The sequence below is a fragment of the Epithele typhae genome, assembly GCF_022376455.1.
Source record: "Epithele typhae strain CBS 203.58 chromosome Unknown BXZ73scaffold_21, whole genome shotgun sequence".
NCBI lineage: Eukaryota > Fungi > Basidiomycota > Agaricomycetes > Polyporales > Epitheliaceae > Epithele > Epithele typhae.
In genome coordinates, this window is record NW_025954212.1 from 222533 (window position 1) to 241716 (window position 19184).

Below are 19184 nucleotides of genomic sequence, written 5' to 3' on the forward strand. Positions count from 1 at the left end.
TGCCTCCCCCGAACCTTGCGCTGTTGTGAGATTCGCGGGCTTCTCGTGGGCGTCGTTCTCCCCGTTCGCCGCGCGGGCGAGGCGCGCATGTCCATCGATGCGGTCCAGACGCTCTGCATGACGTTATCCTCGCACAGGTACATCTCTCGTATTTACGTCCTTCTGTGGGTGCCGTATGCGCGATGAGAACGCACGGGCGGCGAAGCGCACCGGAATCAGCCCACCCCGTGGTGGCCGACAACAAGGACTTCGAGGAAGCAGTGGTGAGTCCTTCGGCTGGTGACTACGCTCTCCGTCGCGGCCGGTCCATGGGAGGGGTCCGGCCAGACCGTCATTTTAGACAACGACACGGGCGTGACGATGTGGTTACCGGAATCCAAGAATTAATGGCGATGATGCGCCAGGACGTATCGGCGAGTCAGTCACTGGCTCATCACTCATGCCTCCACGACATTATCTTTCTTCGACTTGCCCGTTCGAACGCAGGTTCATTTGAGGTCATCAGTATCAGAGTATCGACACCGGTGCACACCTCTGAAGTCGATAATATGCAGTCTGCGGAGCGCAAAGTCAGTTCCTCTACCCACATACGATCTCCCGTGATGTCCTCGCTTCGCCTCCGACCATGAGTGGCTGGCGCATCCTCAGTTAGGTGCAGACCCGGACATCCCGTAGTAACTGGTGTCCGCGGGAGCACTCCTCACACACGCGACGTGCACAGAGCACTATGTAGATTGCGGGGGAACCCTATATATCAAAGACAAAGTCCGAAACAGACATGTTACATTACGCCAGCCGAGACCCCTTGTATCCGAGCTCTCCGATGAGCTCTCCGAAGCACCACGTACGTGTTACACTGCGTTATTGAACGTATACCCGACGCTGCGAGCAGAGAACGGCTTCAACTCGTACGAGTCCGACCGGAACGTCGAAGCGTCCTCGCGGTCCGCCGTGAGGTTCTTTGTCAGGACGAAGATGAGGACGCGGTAAGTGCGAAGCGTTGAAAGGAAAAGACGTACGTGGAAGACACGGGACTCGCTAGGAGGACCCAAGCTCGTCTTGAGCCCCTTGTCCCGCATGTTCGCCCGAACGCGCGCCTGCATCCCGGAACGAGGTCGCGGGCTAACGTGAGCGGAAGTAGAGATCTGTCCGCGACGAGGTCGCCTGAGAAATGTGAATGGAACAGTCATTGGTACCCGCTTACCGTTGTGACTCTCCGGGTTGGAGACTCGGCGGGCTGGGTCACGTCCATCCCGAAGCTCGCGAAGTTGTCCGACCGGGTAGCGAACCCGAAGCCACTACGAGAGTTGAGACTGGAGCATCGGTCAGCATAGATCGATGCGAAAGATGGAGACTCTCACATGGCCAAGACAGACACAGGATACGCTGCACGAAGGTGAGGTGAGCGAACGATATGAAGACTGGCCGCTGTGTAGATTACTTACCCTTCACTGTAGGCACGCCAACTGCAACAAATGTCAAATTATCCGTGCCCTCATGCTTGAGACCCTGTTCGTGGCATTCAGCCATACAACAGAAACTCGTGAAATCCAAGAGACGCACGAAGATGACACAGAGGAGGGTTAAAGTACTGTGGACGCAATGTTAACGATACAAAGAGGCGCGAATCGTTGACTTGCCATATGAGGAATCCTGTGCGATTTTCAGTACTAGAAATTGATCGCAGCGGGAAGCTCTTACCTGTATTGACGGTGTACACTAGGAGCATGTTGAGAACGGAATCCGTGCTATGGCGGGGTGTTTAGCATCCGAGGTCCATCATTGAATGTCAGAATGAACTTACTTCTTGAAGCCAGTCCGATTGGTATGCAAGAAAATGCATAAGGATACGCACAGCCCGATATCCGCGACGAAAGAGAACGAGAATCCCGCGGAGGTGAGCCACTGTCAATGGTTCGATCCATGGTGAGCCTCCGTAAGATGAAAGATCACTCGATACCCACTGTGTACCCTGCCCATTCAGGGATCTCAGGGTGACGGGCTCTGAAGGGCGCGACAATAAATCAATAGTTGTATTCCTTCATCAGCGACTCACTTACAACTCGTAGGCTGCCACTTGATGTCCAAGCCGTATCAGGTGACGTCCGGCGCGGTTCCGATTCCAGGAGAAACTCACCCAGTTCGAATGCTGAAAGGAAGCCATGAGCATGAAGCATTGCAGCAATAAAAACGCTCTCACCCACGAATCCGGCCATGAGGAGGGTCTAAAAGAGCTCAAAGAACGGCCGATGAGGTAGGCTATACGCATACGCACCGCTATAATGGCGACATATCTGCGCCACCCTCCCACTGATGCTTCGTATGAGCACACATAACGTGTTCAATAGAATGCCACGTACGTCTATAGACCCGAAGTGCGTAGAAGCTGAAGACAAAATGTTGATTAAGAACGGCATGTGCATGATTCATGGACCGGATCACTCACGCTTCTCCGATAAGGACGATGACGATCTATGACCGCGTGATGAGTCGTTGTGAAGAGAAAGAGGCAACCTACTTACTGAACTCGGCACGACCAGCTTAAAGTGCGCGTTCAGTGGGATTCAATTAGACGGTACCAAGGAGAGGACGTACCCAGGTTGACCTATGTATGAACGTATGTAAGTTGAGATATTGAAGCGTATGCAAAGGGACGAACCAAACTGCCTTGGGGAGAACCTCGGGATGAAAGTACTTGAGGATGAGATAATAATAGCTGTGTGCGGTTGTTAGTACCAGATTCACCGCATACGATCAGAGTATCACCTACCACGTATGCATGAACAAGACGGAATGGAGTGTATTGAATACTCTGCGACGCGTCTAAGTTAAGAATCAACAGCAAATGCAGAGGACGTAGCATACGTCATGATGATCACCTGTGGTGCACCTGGGTCAGCGGGGAGTTCGACGTATGAGCGATAGGAAACGCATTACCGTAAGTCGGAAGACCAGACGGTCGTTCGGATATTGGACGAAGTATCGCCATGTTTGCAACAGCGACATTCCATACAGTCTGCAAGGAAGAGTAAATGGTCTGTACCGCCCACAGGGAAGCCGCAATATGACGCACAACAAACCGGAGTAGGTCCCGATCAGGGAAGTCCCCAACGACTCCGGCACTCCAGGTATCTTCGGTAGAGCTGGCACCGCGGACATGACGGGGACGAGCACGCTCCGCGAGTGAGTTTACAGAAGGAGATAGAGTGAGCAGAGGAATGCAGCTGGAAGTCTCTGCGCGCGGTCGACGCTGATATGTGCTGACACCCCGGCACAGCTCGAGCGCTCTCTTGGCTGGAGATTGATTCCGAAAAGAAGATTCAACCACGCCATCAGAGGGAACCATGTGGCCAGTTCACAGACGGGCCCACAGTCGATGTTCTGCTGCTCCGCAGGAGATATCACCGGTTTCCCTTCGCCGAGCACACAACTTGCCGAGGACAAGCAGCTGCACCGGCAAAATGTGGAGCATAGCATGCACGGCGGATGTCCACATTTTTTGTAGGCGTCCGATGCTACTCAGCTCCAGCACGCTCGCTAGTGAAAGCTTGCTTCAACGTCACAGCCCACCGTCGTCACAAAAGACGACCACAACCGTTGGCGTCTCGAGGAACAACGTCAGCGCTGCGCGCACGGAGACGGAGCCCATATTTAGCGTACATCGACGTTTGATGTGCTTGGCCATTCAAAATGGAAGATAGTACGTGAGAGGGCTAGAACGACGCACACTTGGCAAAGCCGGTGCGGGCGCCGGGTGTTCAGATGGCTCAGCGGACCTGGTATGGAATCACTCGTGCGTGATCGGCTTCGCGTTGATGGGGTGCCAGTAACCATACGCAGTGGTAATTTCTTTTGTTTACCCACCCCGCTGGTGACCGGTGGAGAGCAACTTGAAAACAGCATGTCAGCTCGAGGCTCGCACTTCCGAAGGGGAGACCCACAAACGCCGAGCTCGCCGCATCTGAGGGCTCCGATGGAAGTTGGAGGGCCTAGCCGGGTGCGTAATGAGCTTCTGAATGTCAGTGGTATAGCCGAAGCCGCTGGGGCCCATGGCCAGCTGGGACAGTGCCGCCGGCCGTCACACCCGCTCACGTTATGTGACATTTTGAGATCATGTGACTGCACGGACCTTTGCTGTCGACGGGCTTCGCAGACTCAAGTCACTCAACGTGGATACCAGTCGACCAGTCATTTTCTCCAGAAGAGATCTCTTAGGCCTGGTTTCTGCAGAGCCGCAGAAAAAGCCGTGCTTTCCCCCCTTCGCCTGAAACAGAGGTTGTCACGAGCGTGATACGGCACACCGACCCCGCGCGTTGCACATGAGGTCATCGGTGGGAACCCGAGGCCGCAATATCGCAAACGGCTCAGCATTTCCCATCCCCGAAGAAGTTCGGAGGACCGTACCCGACCGCGAGCCAGAATGTCACGAGCCCTGGGACGTGGGCTCTGCCTCCTCCGCCGGACCCCAGTGCGAAGACCGCTTGGACATCCGGTAGGGACGCGTCGAGCGATCTCCGACGACGCGCTCCGCGAGGTGTGACCACGCGACTAGGGGACCTCCGCCGAGCCCCAGCCCCCCCCTTCCACGCGCATCGTTCTCATGCGCCCACAACCTGAGGGCACGCGCGCTCCCGCGCTCCGCCGCTCGCTGCCACGCCAGCGGCGAATGTGCAGACCGTGCACATCATGGAGCGCGCCGCGTCCACTAATGCGGGATCTCCTCGGTACATGTCCAACTGTGCAGGGGTATGATCATCCCCGGCTGGAACCTGAACCTTGAGCACCCCGGGCGGGCTTCCGTGCACAGGTCGCGGCCGTCTCGGGCGCTCGGGAAGACTCTGGGTTTGCTTCCTCGTTGTTCGTCGAATTCATCAGATCGCGTTGGCGGGTAAACGTACAGGTAGAGCGACAGGGTCCGCTGGGGCGACCGCCGAGTACGATGCGTATGTACTCAGGTGTGAGGAAGACGGCGCAGGCAAATGCCGTCGATAGGACTCAGTGCGCGTTGAAGGCGAAAAATCGCGCAAAGCACGACGCCAACTGGGCCGATCACCAGACGTGAAGAGACCCAGGTGAGCCGGAACTATACTGGTGGCGGGGGCTGGTGCCACGGCGGACAGTGAGAGGATGGTGGTCATGAAGGGCCGTCCGCGGCCGGCCCGTTTCCGGCCTGTGCGCTGGTTTGTAAGCACATCAATCTGATGTCTGGCGCTTGCATTCAGCGCTTCAAAGCTCAGACACGATGCGCCCAGGAAGAGGAAGCACCTGGCAGCCAGTGCGCAGAATGTGTGCAGCTGTGGGGGCGCGGAGCATGCTACCGCACATCACCCATCAGAGGACACTTCTAGCCCCGGTCCGTACTCTCACTTCGTTGCTTCTCTGGCGGTCTTGATGTTGAGCGCACTCCTATACACTTCAACGACGCCGCGACAGCCATCGGGCCTGAGGTCCCACCGCCCCCGTCAAGCTCCTGGCCGCCGTAAACCATCTCCGCAAGCAGTGTTATCTCTTGTGTATCTTCTCTCGCCCCATATCACGCTCCCCTGCACCGCCAGAACGGATATAATCCCCGTTCCACCTCGCGCCCACCGGACAGCGAGGCAACAGTGGTGCTCAACTCTTCCTCCCCCACCGCTCCAACAACGATGAACGGCACAAACATGACTGGCGCGACCGATGGCGCGCTGCCCCAGGCCCTCCTCGACGCCCTTCCGTCTTTGGAGCCCACCTTCGGCGCCATGCTTGTTGGCTCCTTCCTCAGCTTCATGTGAGACTCGACAAAGCTTCACACTCTGGGCTCGTTCTGAACCAGTTCTAGCCTTTTTGGCGTAAGCCTTCTCCAAGGGTACACTTACGCGCGCAACCACTACTCCGACCCCATTCACATCATCGCATTGGTGCGTAGTACATGAACATTCCTACATTCCACTCCACAGCTCCTAACCGCAGCGATTTCAGGTGGCCTTGGTGGTGTGAGTACACGCCGCATCGCAGAATGTCGTTCTAAACCCCGTCATAGACTCCTGGACACAACACACATGGTTTTAATTGCGCATGCAGCGTAAGTGCTCATCTTGGTCCTTGGGGCTCATGGTTCCCGCGGCTGACGATACACTCAGGTACTACTACTTGGTTTCACACTATTTCGATCCAGTACATCTACAGCTCGCTGTGTGGTGGGTTTCCATCGTTTATACTTCTTTGATAGATCTCATCGTGTCTACAGGTCCCTGAACGTGAGCTTTCCGAAACATTGACTGAACATCTCCGCTGAATGCATGACAACCTAGCTGCTGACTCCCATTGGGGTACGTTTTCATGGCTTGTGAGTCGTTGTACGGGAGCTGACCTCGGACACAAGGCTGCAATAGCATGCGCTACACAGATGTACGTTCATCTTTCATGTCGCTTCCCGAAGCCTTACACACCCAATCATCCAGGTTTTTTGCCCGACGAGTGTCCTTGAGTACGTTCTGTGCTTGCTCCTGTTGGGTTTGCGTCTAAACATCTCCCAGTCTCGTTCAGATACAAATTCGTGGCTGGCGTCTCTGTGCGTGTATCTCACGTGTTGCGGTCGGAACATTCGTCTGACCCACACCTGCAGGCAGTTTGCTCGGCAGGAACCGCGGGTAAGCACAGTTTCCGTTGCGTAACGACACTCGATCTTATGCCACCCCCTTTTCAGCATGCAGTGTCGGTGCGTGCGACGCCATCGCTCTGCCTCCCTCGAGTGCTGACCTTTGTTCTCATCAGTTCTGACCGTCAAAGCGTACGTCTGCAACATGCGTTTCAGTAAACTGTATCATTGACCCGTGCACTACCAGCTTCCAGAGCGGATCCACGAGCTTCGCTACTGAAGAACTGGTATTCATTCTCGCTCTGGAGTAGATCTTCCCCGCGCTGACGCGGACGTCTTGTGCAGCCCCTTCGATCCATCCTCTTCAGCTGTGCGACGGTCACGGCTGTGTCGCTCACCTTGTCGCTCGTTGGCGTCCTCCAGCGTGCGGGTCGCATGAACAAGTCCGTCGTCTTCGACACGCATCGCGATGGAGAGCTAACGCTGATACAGGGAGGCCCACACGGTGTCCGAGTTCATCACTCATTACGTCGTGAACACAGGTGATGCCGTGTCATCCACACAGCTTATGAGCGCCGCTGAATTTGTGCACAGGGATCGTTATTCTGTGCGTATCGCGGGTTGCGGCATTGGCCCCCACGACTCACCCTTTCACATCGCCAGCATTGCCGACCTCACCACTCTCATTCTGGTACGCTCTCTTCGTTCCTTCACGACGACACCCCAGCTTACCTCCACACCTCAGACGTTCGCACTTCCGGGCACGCTGTACTGGAGCATATTCTATCTGATATCTATCCGACGTTCGTGCTCTCCCCGCATGCTCACCGACATCCCGCTCATACGGATTCCTTTTGGGTGCAGTCGACTCGATCACGCTGCTGAGCGTGTGAGTAGCTGCAGCAGCCCGTTGCACCTCTGCTCACTATCCCCACCACAGCCTCAACTCGCGCAAGCTCCTCTTTACGGAGCTCAACATCCTTGGCGGAAACACAGTCATCATAGATGCTCTCTCACACAGGGACCGACTGGCACAGGTCGCGAGATACAACGTGCCACAGGTAGCGTCTATCCATCTGTTCGTGGGGACCCTTCTCACACTACTCCGGACAGCTCCCATCGGAGACTCCGCCGTCTATTATTGATATCAGGGTGACCACGGAGATGGAGAACCACGTCCACGGCCACGAGGATGAGTCGGTGTCTCACGTAGGAGTGGAGGAGAAGGACCTAGTTCTAGCGATCGAATGATTGGAGCCATGGAACTGTATCTATTTGGCACCTCGTCACTGCCATGTCTCTGTCGTGGAGGATCCTGGACTGTTGTCGTTGAAGATTGCTACCTTTTGACATCGGTGTATTAGCAGTCTTCTGTGGAAGCCTGGATGTCGGCTTCGGACTTATCTTTGCGCGCTTGCGGGCCAAGAGTGGAGGTGGGGCACCAATCGCACAGCCCAGAGCTTGTACCACAGAAGCATAGCGAGAGATCGCGCCGACCGCCGACTGCCCCGACGTTGATCGGAGGTCGGAGCTCGATCGATAGTCCGAACACCCAGCGTTGTTCCGCCGCTCCGCTCTCGCTGCGCAGGGCGTGCTGCGGGTGCCAGATTGGGCGCGTTCCCGCGAACCTCTTCTGTGGGCGTTCCTGAGCGTGACGCCGGCGGGTATGCACAGGGGCGGACCTGTGCCGGTGCTATTCTCGTTCACGAGCCGAGACTACACCGTTGCGTGGACACGTGAACTCCGCACCGATGAGTGTGTACGCCAACTTGGTCGCCTCAGAGGCGGCTCAGAGACGCATGCAGTAGCGGCGGAATGGCAGAGCATGGCGCGACAACGGCTGGGATCGCACAAACGTCCTCTGCGCCATACACGTTCATCCTCTACAACATATACATGGAAACGACAGTTTGAGGTCAACACAACGCAGGTACAATCACAACGGCTTCTCGCTCCCAGAGTCCATCGACGCCTCCTTCGTTTCGCCTCCGACCACTGCAGCCTCCGAGTCCCCACCAGCCCCGCGCCTCTCCTGCAGCGCAAACCGATCGTCCGTCACCGTGTGCATCGGCACCTCCCGCAGGATCGCGAGCGTCACGAACCCGCACGCCGCGACCCCCGCGATCACCTTCCACACCACCGCCAACGACTCCGCGAACGCGACCCGCACCTCCGTCCGCAGCGGCTCCTCGAGTCTCGGGATGAGCGGGATGGCCGCGTACGCGACCTCGACGCCGGCTGGGAACTGCGCGAGGAACCCGGCCGGGAGCCGTCGCTTCAGCTCGTTCTGCAGGATCGTCGCACAGATGGTGATGCCCCACGTCTGCACATTCGCATAGGGTCGTCAGTAGAAATACTACGGTGGACGCAGGGCCAGGGGACTGACCTGACCGAAGCTGCGGACAAAGTTCTGGAACGCGAGTGCTGCTGCCATGCGCGGCACCGGCACCGCGGCCAGGATCGGGAAGACGTTCCCAGCCCACTGCGCACACTACGGTGAGCGAACGCTCCAATGAACGCGACCGAGACTCACGATCGATCCGACACCAGCCCCGGCGATCATCTGCAGCGGGACCCAGAGCCCGGTAGGCGAGTCCGCCTTGAGGAGCGTCAGGAGGCTGAAGCCGATGATCTGGACCGTCCAGCCGAACACGTTGATCGGCAGATACCTGCCCGTCTTCTTGATCACGATGCCGGCGATGATGGAAAACAGCGGGGAGAACAGGTTGGCGGACAGCTGGTCGACGCTCGAGCGGAAGGGAGAGACCCCCAGGCACGCCTGGAAGTACACCGGCAGGTAGTCTGCAGCCACCGCGATCAGACACGACGAAAAAGCGAGATCGTTGGACGTACACAGTGCAGAAATGAGGGTGATGCCCACGAAAAAGGTCGATATGTAGCTGCAGGGTAGGAGTGGTGGTGGCAGTGAGCTGGATGCCGTCGAGCGCTAGCGATGCACGCACCCACTGAGCGCCGTGCGATGGCTCAAGAGGTCGAGAGGAACGGTCGGCTCTGCGGGGATCGTCGCCTCGTACGTGAAGAAGGTGACGATGAGCGCCATGCCGATGACCAGCGGTGCGAGGACGTGGGGCGAGTTCCACGGGAAGCGAACTCCGGCCCAGGTGAGCGCAATCAGAGCGAGCGTCGTGCCCGCGATGACGATGAAGTTCCCACTGGAACCGGCAGTGAGCACAGGAGCACGCACGCTCGAGCAAGAGACGGACTCACATCCAGTCGACCCTGCCCAGCTTCTCGCGCACACTGCCCGGGGGCGTCTTGACGTTGAGGAAGACGGCGACGCACGCAAAGGAAACGCTAGCAATCGGGATATTGAGATCTGCAAGGTAGCGCCGTCATCGCACGTGGCAACAGCACTCGTGGGCAGAAGCACGTACAGAACACCCAGCGCCAGCCAGAGCCGTCGGCCAGAGCACCAATCTGCGGATGGTTGTGTTAGTGGAAGCAGGCCATTCGCACCGTGGGAGGCAACTTGGCTCACCACCAAGGGACCGACGCCGGACGCGAGGGCCCAGACGAGGACCAGGATGCTCTGGTAGGTGCCGCGCTCGGCGAGTGGCACGAGATCGCTGAGGACAATGGATCCCAAGTTGACGATGGCACCCCCACCGATGCCCTGGACAGCTGTGTACGCGGGTGTCGCTGGTGAGCACGTGCACTGCCACGCGCGGGTTGACGAAAACGTACTGCGTGCGGCAATGAGCCAGTTCATGGACTGGGCCGCGCCTCCGAGGGCGCTGCCGAGGACAAAGATCGCGATGGCCAGCAGCGCGACGGGCCGACGACCGAACACGTCCGCGAGCCTGCCGGAGAAGGGCAGGATGGCGGTGGCCGCGAGCCCGTAGGCAGAACCGATCCAGACAAAGTTGTCCCCGCCGTTGAGCTCTTCGACGATCTTGGGGACTGCGGTGGAGAGGGCGGTGAGGTCGAGTGCGCTGAGGAGGTTGGCGAGGATGATGGCGAGGAAGCAGAGCCAGAAGGCGGACCCCTTCTTGGTGGAGGGAGCTACATCTGACATGGTAGAGGGAGGTGAGGGGACGGAGAGGTGCGAAAGAGAAGAAGAGCGGGAAGAATGAGAGAGCGGGTGGGCGGACAGGGACTACTTACCGGTACGCCAGCCAGGGTACTGGCGCAAGCTCCCACGTGCAACGGACGTCGAAGAGCATCAGAGAAGACACCGCCGGACGGGTCGCGACCGTCTTCGATACTTCGCACTCCGCCCGGCTGAGAAGCGATCGTGAAGTAAGCTGTACAGCAGGGAAGTCGGTCAGCGCATGTGATCGAACCTTAGTCGAACGGCACATGATAAAAGCCGTAAACCGGCGGAGGCCCTACCATGATGCGTCACACGCGTCACCCACAAATGACTACACAATCGACACGAGGGCAGAGTAGAAGCCAACAAAACGTACCGTAGGAGACCACAGTTCTCGCCCAACAAGTGCCATCCACGTAGAAATGCCTCACCCATAGTCCGTACGCGGGATATAAATGATCGACTTAAAAGAAGGAAAAAAAAAAGACCACAGTTTCGCGCGCGCGACGATGAAGCGACCACATTCCGTGATTTGAAAGGGTGTCGAACACACGCCTTGGCCGCGCCACCCACACAGAGGCGGTGTGAGGCTGATGGGAATCGCCTGTGTTGATTCTGTCCAGAACCTTTGCGGAGGTTGAAGGGGAGGAAAGTGCCTCAGCGGGCGGCCTGCGCCAGATAATCGGTGCTGACGTAATATATCCTCCCGGCCATCCGTTTCCCCGAACGTCACACGTACGGTGATTGGCGCACACTGAGTCGGGCCGAATTCAACCTCAGGACGTCAACTTCTTCCTCCGCATTAATTGTCGTTCATTATAATTAGTGCGCCGTTGCCCATCCGAAGCTCATATTAACGGGACACTTGTGCACTCCTCTTAAATATCAGTTCACAGTTTTGTGGCTCCATTTGTGCTACTACTTAAATCCGGGCCCCACGCTACAGATATCGACAGCCGCAGGCCCTGAATCTCTCCAGGCCAGGTCCGTCAGTTCAAGGCGCGTTTTGAAGGACGTAACCGTACTTCCCTTATCATTGAAGAAAGACCTTGTGAAACTCAGCGCCGACGCCCGTTAGTGACGTAATACAGCCATTCATATGAACGCCATCAAGCAAAAGAATCAGCACTCGACTCACTCGGGCGCGAGATCCGATTCGTCCCTCGACGATGCTGTTCCGGCTAGACAGCACGTGAAGCTCTCTCTTGGTGGCTGCTTGCCTCGGGCTCGTGTATGATTTGTCACTGCTTCTATGTTTCTTGCTGATCATCGATACCTATACCCCGAACTTGACAATATCATCATTGTGCGTAGTAGCGCTTTGGGATGAACTACTGCTTCGAAGAGTTGCGTATCGTGGATTTCTAGGTTCTGGTCATCAGGTAATGTGTGTATGTTGTCTCATATTTCTAGGATCTTGCTCGTTTTCAGGATATTGGAGATGTTCTACACCATTCTCACTATGTATACGTGGTATGTGTCGCACATAACTGCGCACCTCAATAGATACTGACGTTTCCCACTGACACGCGACTGCGCGAGACTCGATGCGCGAAAATTCCTAGCTCATCAGGTAGAATGTGTTACAGAGACAACTACAATCAGAATGTACAAGTAAACAAAGAGGTGTTGTACACTATCTAGTCGAAAATGAGGTAAGAATCAAACGTAGCGCAACGCGGAACGAGTAAAGACTAGAGTAAAATACAAAGCCATTCCGCCAATCCTCCCGGTAAAGACGCATCCTCCACGCGTGCGAACCAACCCCTCCCACATCCCCGTCACTCACGGTCCACGAGGAGTGAATGTAAGCTTGCACTCCATCGCCGCCGGGCGCACCACCTGCGATCGACGCCGGACGTGACAGGGAGAGCGAAGCTGGTCAGCGGCGTCCTCAACACCAGCACAACGCACTGGCACTCACGAAGGTGTCGCGCGGCGCCATCGTCGCCGCGTTCGTCTCGCGCGCGTCCGCAGAGACGTCGAAGTTGAGCACAAGCGCTGATATCGTCGCGCGCGCGAGGAGTAGCGCCTGGTACCGTCCCGGGCACACACGCGTGCCCGCGCCGAAGGGCATAAGATGCTGCTGCATTCTACAGCGGATCTTCAGCGCTCCGAATGCACGGAAGTGGAAATGAAGAGAAAGGGAAGAACGGGAAGGCGGAAGGCGGACAGAGGACGACAGGAAGCCAAAGAAGGAGGACGGAGGAACACGTGCTCACCTCGCCACGCGCACGTCGTCGTCCGCGCGCTGGGGCGCGGGGAGCCACCGGTCTGGATCAAAGCACTCCGGGCTGGGGAAAACAGTGGGGTCTCGATGCATGCTCCACGCCTGCGTGCCGACCACGGTTCCGGGCGGGAGCGCGTGGCCCATGAGGTCGAAGGCGTCCTCACGCGCGGGCACGACGCGTTCAAGCATGGATGACACCGCGCCGTACATCCGGAGACCTATGTATCGGGGAGAATGGTGGGTGGCGGGCGGCGATCAGAGATTGGGCTCGCTCAGGGACGCACCTTCGTTGAGGAACGCGGAGAGGTACGGCTGTTTCTGTAGGACCGCGTAGTCGGGGAGCGTGTGTCTGTCATGCGCGATCCCGTCCAGCTCGCACCGGAGCTTTACTACGATGTCGGGACGCCGCGAGAGCTCCCAGAGCATGAACCCGAACGTCGTCGAGGACGCGTCTACTCCAGCGGTTCTGGGCGTTTATTAGCGTGGGTACCAGGGACATAGGGTGGAAATGAACCCACAAGTGGGACACACATTCGGACACCAATTCTTGATCTGAAAGAAAATTGTATACCTTGGGCGTCCTCTGGGAGAGCAACCGCGGCATGAGTGGGACGGGCCCGTCGAAGGTCCCTTCACTGCGCTGCTTCCGATGCAGCTCCTCGAGGCTGTCGCGCACATACTTCACGGAGAACACGCGTCAGCCACATAAATCTTGGATAACGGTATTAAACCACATACCGCCGCAAGAACGGTTTCAGAACGATACAGGGCCCGCCATCGTGAGCTAGGGAAGTATGCACAACATCTCCACAACCACGTCGGCATAATCGCGCGCTTTCAAACGGCATCTTCCGTCAGTAACGCGATGGACGTTGAATGATATACTGTGATTGCTCACGAAAATTGCCCGCAGAGGTACATCGCGCGCCGCTGTGGCGATGGGGTCGTCGCCGGCGGATGCCCAGTTCTTCAGCGCTGTTGGGTTGGATCCGACAATGGTGATGGCCAAGACGTCCACAAGTAGATGGCGAAGGAGGTGAATCGCATCAACAGACCCGGTAGTCGAACATTTCTCTAATGCCTGTGAGCGACATTAAGGAGCGTCAGGGGCAAACACCAGTGGAGAGTGGGGGCACTCACGTCGACTAGACGAGCGACACAGTCGTAAACTTCAGACTGGAACTTGGGGACATTTGACGGCGAGTAGTGCGCGGCGTACGTCTTCCGCCTTGCCGAGTGGTCCGCCTCGGAAAGCATTGTCATTCTGAAAGAAATTTCAGTAGACGCCATGAAAGCAGTCGAAACACTGACGAATGGTCTTGGTCCTCTCTGCGAATTCGACCGCCTCGACGCATCAGCAAAACGGCCCGAAGAAGAGGTCGTAGACACTACGCACATGACGAGCATCTTGTAGAACGCGCTCTTCTCTAGCTTGTTGACGCAGTACACGGTCCGCGCCGCGCGCTCGTCGAGGAAAACGACCTTGCGGGGCCCAACGCGTACGACGGGCCCGTACCGCTCGAATAGCTGGTGCAGGGCGCCGCACTTGGCGAGCCGGGCGGACTGGAAGAGAAACCATGCGTCCGAAGCGGCAGCGTACCACGGCCCAGGGATAGAAGCAAGGGGAGAGAGCCATAGGTTGTACACCACCGTAGCAACGTTGTATACCAGCACAAGCGAGAAGAAACCGACACGAAGCGCAACGGCGTCTATCACGAATAGACTTTCGTCGGCAGTCGTGACGGCCATCGCGGCGGGGCCGATGAGCTGGCAGGAGGCAGGGGAGCTCAGAGGCGGGAGGCGGGGGGAGAGTGGCCGCCTGAACGTGCGTCTGCGACCGGTCGGCACAGGGAAGGGCGTGCGATCGGCGCGGTACTTCCTGCGGACAGTCAAAGCTTATAATCGCAAGCGAGCCGTGGACCGGTGGGCGCTACGTTTCACGACGAAGATGGCGACAAGACAGCGGCCGATAGGAAGTTTCCGTCAGTGGGCAGGAGCCTCACACGCGCTGAACCCGCCACGTTCAGGCACGCGCAAGTGCGTTGAAGTCGCACGCCCGCACCAAGCTGCCAGAGCGCAGGGAGTGCGACGGCATATGCCGCCACCCATCATTGTTCCCCACGCCGTGGTCTGGGAACAGCATGACATTCAGCGCCTCAGGGGAACGTCACCCTCTAGATGCTTGGATGCCCCGTCGGCCCCGGCAAGCCTGACGACTCCCGAGAGACGCACCCTATGACGGAGACCGTGAAGCTGAAACTTCATACTGTCGCGCGGCGCAATTAGAAGCGGTGACACCTAGGGGAATCGACCTTCAGCATTGCAGCAAGCTAGAACTTCGGACGTGAAGCACGGCATTGCTGGTCTGGGCCGCAAAGGCGAAAGAGGAAGAACTGTCTCAGAATGTGCCCGAACGAAGCCGGAGGCGAACATCAGGAGACGTATTTTGAGCAGAAGAAGCAGATGGAGGGGGCCGTTGACCCCCGTTGGGCGCCCATTCTGCTCTCTCCCCCACGGACTCCCTTGCGTCGACTCACGTCGCCTACAAAACACCGACTTCGTCCCCTAGTTCCCACTCCTTCTCACTCCTATCCAACGCTTCCGTACTTCTGCATTTCCGCCCCTCAGCTGTGAGCACCGCCTGGTTCGGCGCACAGGTGTCGCCGACTTTGTCTGCTTCGGTCTCCGCCTGGCGTACGTACGCCTTCATATGTCATATCCTATGTGGAAGGAGGATGCGCCGCCCATACGCACAAATGGCCGTAAACAAGGGGATGGCGCATGAGGCGTCCAGAGCCGGTCGTCATCCGTTCAACTGTACACCACGTTGATGGTCCGAACTACAGCTGTTTTCAGGATAGCACGGGCAGGAAGCTAGCACGCCATCCCGCCCACGCGTACACTTTCTCCAGAGGCGTTCCGCAGATGACTTACAGGGACCGAAGCCCAGGCCTTTTTGATTGCCAAAGTGATCATTCGTGAGGATCACTGTACACTCGCAGTAAGACCCGAAGTGCCCCACCACGCGCCACCACGCGCGTTGCGCCCGGCGGCACCTCGGGCGCGTCACATGGCGTGAGCCGCGTCGGTTAAGGCAAGTCGCGCTCGCGGGGTGCGCCCACAAACGAGGGTCGTGAGCGCAGTGCTAGCAGGTCGCGCTCGCCGCGATTGTTATCGCTCGCGAGAAGGCGAGACGAGGGTACTTCCGAACGAATGGCGTGATATCGGGCACAGTGGGAGCGCAGACCGCTCCGGCTGTGTCATCGACGTCGGACCTTCCTGAGTTGGGGCGGAGGGGAGGGACTCGCGGGATTCGTGCTTCTGTTCCGCGACGGTGTGCCAGTGACGGTTGCCCTTGCCCTCGTCCCGCGACCAGAAGCAGAAGAGTGTAGCAAAATAACAAAAGGAAGTCCCACCCACGTATGCATCCGCGAACGAGAGCGCGCGCACTCGATACCAACACGCTTCCCATAAAAATTAAAGCCTCGCCGCCTTCCCGGGCCTGCTCAGCCCGCTGAGAATCCGGGAAAGGGTGTCCGCGAGCCCGTCCGGGTTCTCCTGCACAACCTGCAGCCGACGTCCGCCGTGAGCACCCCCGCGCAAGCGTAAACGAAGAGAAGGGTGTCGAACGGGTGACTCACCGCATGGCCTGCGTCCGGCACCTCGTGCACCACCGCCGCAGGGCGCACGGCGACCAGACACTCGCGCACGTAATCGGGACTGGGCGTGGGGCAGCGTCAGCATGCGCGCGATCGATCGTCTCCGCCCGCAGCGTCCTGCATCCGGCGGAAGCCGCGAGCGCAGGAAGAAGAGGGCGGTGAGCACGCACATGATGTCCCCCCGATCCCCGTACACAATGTGGACCGGCACTGCAGCCGGGATCCCAGCCATGCGCTCGATGGCGCGGTAGTAGAACTCGTGGTGGCGGTATATGTTCGCCTCGCGCTGCTTGCTGCAGCACAGCGTCACGCTGCCGTCCGGGGCGTCGCGCAGTCCGTGCCGCTGCCGCAGTGCCCTTAGCTTCTGCCCGGTTGACGAGTAAGAGGAAGGAGACCCACGACGTAAAGCGCGCGGGCGCGCGCATCCCAGAGCTGCCACGGGTACCGGCGGTCGAGGAAGGCGCGGGCGGCGGCGCGGTCCGGCCAGGTGTCTTGACGCTTCGGCGCGCTTGCAAAGCCGCGTGCGGCGGCGAGAGCGCCGTCGTGTGTGTCCGCGTTCGCGGCATAGACCGAAGGTGTGAGCATCGTGGCCTCGATGAGCACTATCGCCTCGAAGGGGACGCCGGGCACTTCGTCGGGCGCGGACGCGAGGAGCCTGCAGTGCCACAGGTACCGGCTCGTCGCCGTGAGCAAGTAGATCAAGATGGGAGATAGGCGTACAGACAAGGGCCGCCGACGGAGTGTCCGATGGCCACGAGCCGGTGAGCCTTGAAGTTACCAGCGGCAAAGAACGCGCGAATCGCATCCGAGTACTCCTTAATCTCTGCATGGATCCCGAGTCAGTCGTCTGTTGAAGGGCAAGGAGAAAATACACCGACCGGGGGCAAATCCACCTCGCGCAAGCGCACCCTCGTTGAGTGCGGCACCCTCACCGTGCTCGAGCATGTCGAATGCCCACGCTTCGCGAATGGGGTGCTTGGCAACGCCAACAAGGCGTTCCAAGAAGGGTTCCCAGGTCTCCTTATCTGGGAAAAGTGCGTGAATGCGAGCGGAAGCACAACGAAAACATGCCTACTCACGCGTCCCGGTGGAGTGCGAGAGAACGAGGGTGAGGCCGTCGGGCGCGTGACGAGGCGGAACATAGCGTTTGGCAACCAACGTCAGGTGTGCGCCGTTGCGAGGGGAGGAGAACCCAAAACGCGTCGTCGTCGTCGTCGTCCACATAGCGGCGATGAATGCTGGAGTTGCGTGCCATGTACACGGCGGGGCGCGGGGCAGAGGTGGGTTATATCAATGCATCGCTGGTGCGAGCGGGGAACCCGGGGAGTTGATGCCGCCTCGATGGACAGGTGCGGCTTGGATCCGGGGAAGTATCCGGCGCGAGAAGGTGGGGAAGCGGCGTGGGAGGCCTGTGTGACGCACAGGGAGGAAGCAGGCAGCCCGATAGGCCCCGAAAGGGATGCGGCGTGTGCGCTTGTGCAGGTTCTCGCATCACAACTGTCCGCGCCGGGACTTTGTCCACGCAGCGGCGGCATTCCGACGTTTTCCGATAAATGCAGCCGCAGCGTGTCTGGTGTGGTTGTTACACTGATGGAAGGAGCTTCTTCTGACCAAGGAGCGCCACGCGCTGATACAACGCGTGACGTCCCCGTCCAGCAGCATCATTGGATAGACTTTTTACATAGGCGAGAGCATCGTGAAGGCGTACAGTCCCGACATAGAAGACCGCAGGGAACAAAACTCCGGTACAAGAAATGGAGGATATTTCGACCGTTCGAGGGCGGCGCACTACACCCATTGATGACCAAATATAATGTGCTTACAGCGTCCATCGATTGGTGCGACGTCCACTTGAGAAGCTGAGGACGGAGCGCATGGGGTATGGGGGATCTCCGAAAGACTAACAGAACTGCCCAGCAAAGAGACATCTTCTATGACGTGAAGGAGGAAAACGAGATTGGAGGTATTGACGGCCAGCAGCCCTCCAATTACAACCGGGGTCGCGCAAGATATCAAGGAGTGTATTTACCAGATGGCCTTCCTGCGGACACTTGTGGCGCGACACGCGCTCGCCCCGGATCCATGAGCGTCCCAGACGTCGAGCCTTCTAGCGCGCGGCCGTGAGACAGGGTAAGACCTCGAGAGCTGCGTTAGGGAAGCTCAGGCTACGTACCGATGGCCAGTCTGTTGGGTGCCGCGTGCATACGCCCGGTCGAGAACGCTAAGGAGATCAAGGGTTGTGTGAGGAGCCCTCAGCACGGTGAGTGCCGCGCCAGGCTTCCGTCTGAAATCGCGCGTTACAGTGTCTTCAAGACATTTGTGCGAAGATAGAGGTAGCGGCAGCCGATACTGGAGGAAGAGAGACGGGGATTCGGGATGGACGGCGACAACGACGAGGGTAGAGAAAATTGTAGCGAGGTCCGTGCGCGGAGAGCGCTGGTGGCGTAATATTTGCATGTGTTGTCTCACGCCATATGATACCATACTTATATGGTGTCCCGGATTCCTCCCACTTCAAGGCGACTCCTGGGGCCACTAACGGTAGAATACATGTCGTTTGCTCTGTGTCCCACTTCCTCCCCCTCTGCGAACCCCATCAATCCTGCGGGAACACATCCTCCCCCAGCCGTTTGAAGGTCAAAGAGTGGCAAAGAGACTCATCCC

At 58.2% G+C, this 19184-nt stretch overlaps 5 protein-coding genes across 5 annotated transcripts; 1 reads left to right on the plus strand and 4 right to left on the minus strand.

Annotated features, from left to right (window-relative positions):
• Window positions 1-851: 851 nt before the first annotated feature.
• On the minus strand, window positions 852-3159 carry BXZ73DRAFT_100996 (uncharacterized protein; the record flags this gene model as incomplete). The annotated part of the gene is made up of 22 exons (XM_048014750.1): window positions 852-959; window positions 1020-1145; window positions 1205-1313; window positions 1362-1386; window positions 1446-1509; window positions 1616-1653; window positions 1702-1748; window positions 1805-1905; window positions 1965-2004; window positions 2061-2076; window positions 2138-2149; window positions 2201-2225; window positions 2276-2310; window positions 2361-2386; window positions 2447-2472; window positions 2523-2540; window positions 2596-2605; window positions 2660-2716; window positions 2771-2812; window positions 2866-2879; window positions 2938-3016; window positions 3074-3159. The coding sequence occupies 22 exons, from the start codon at window positions 3157-3159 to the stop codon at window positions 852-854; spliced, it is 1104 nt and encodes a 367-aa protein (XP_047878328.1).
• A 2501-nt stretch (window positions 3160-5660) lies between these two features.
• Window positions 5661-7828, plus strand: BXZ73DRAFT_100997 (uncharacterized protein; the record flags this gene model as incomplete). Its single annotated transcript, XM_048014751.1, has 22 exons — window positions 5661-5767; window positions 5819-5897; window positions 5959-5972; window positions 6020-6061; window positions 6120-6176; window positions 6227-6236; window positions 6291-6308; window positions 6362-6387; window positions 6441-6466; window positions 6516-6550; window positions 6605-6629; window positions 6686-6697; window positions 6754-6769; window positions 6825-6864; window positions 6923-6978; window positions 7070-7119; window positions 7172-7184; window positions 7241-7268; window positions 7323-7380; window positions 7442-7466; window positions 7518-7638; window positions 7691-7828. 22 exons carry the CDS (start codon window positions 5661-5663, stop codon window positions 7826-7828), a joined length of 996 nt encoding a protein of 331 aa, XP_047878329.1.
• A 685-nt stretch (window positions 7829-8513) lies between these two features.
• On the minus strand, window positions 8514-10613 carry BXZ73DRAFT_100998 (iron permease; the record flags this gene model as incomplete). The annotated part of the gene is made up of 9 exons (XM_048014752.1): window positions 8514-8900; window positions 8964-9059; window positions 9111-9379; window positions 9431-9477; window positions 9541-9750; window positions 9806-9914; window positions 9973-10015; window positions 10077-10219; window positions 10283-10613. 9 exons carry the CDS (start codon window positions 10611-10613, stop codon window positions 8514-8516), a joined length of 1635 nt encoding a protein of 544 aa, XP_047878330.1.
• Window positions 10614-12416: 1803 nt separating this feature from the next.
• BXZ73DRAFT_46336 (cytochrome P450) lies at window positions 12417-14610 on the minus strand (the record flags this gene model as incomplete). Its single annotated transcript, XM_048019675.1, has 10 exons — window positions 12417-12473; window positions 12556-12724; window positions 12854-13079; window positions 13146-13327; window positions 13380-13540; window positions 13600-13695; window positions 13760-13942; window positions 14002-14125; window positions 14173-14190; window positions 14258-14610. 10 exons carry the CDS (start codon window positions 14608-14610, stop codon window positions 12417-12419), a joined length of 1569 nt encoding a protein of 522 aa, XP_047878331.1.
• Window positions 14611-16338: 1728 nt separating this feature from the next.
• Window positions 16339-17744, minus strand: BXZ73DRAFT_46319 (alpha/beta-hydrolase; the record flags this gene model as incomplete). Its single annotated transcript, XM_048019670.1, has 7 exons — window positions 16339-16428; window positions 16503-16581; window positions 16691-16863; window positions 16920-17175; window positions 17241-17343; window positions 17399-17545; window positions 17600-17744. The coding sequence occupies 7 exons, from the start codon at window positions 17742-17744 to the stop codon at window positions 16339-16341; spliced, it is 993 nt and encodes a 330-aa protein (XP_047878332.1).
• Window positions 17745-19184: the final 1440 nt, after the last annotated feature.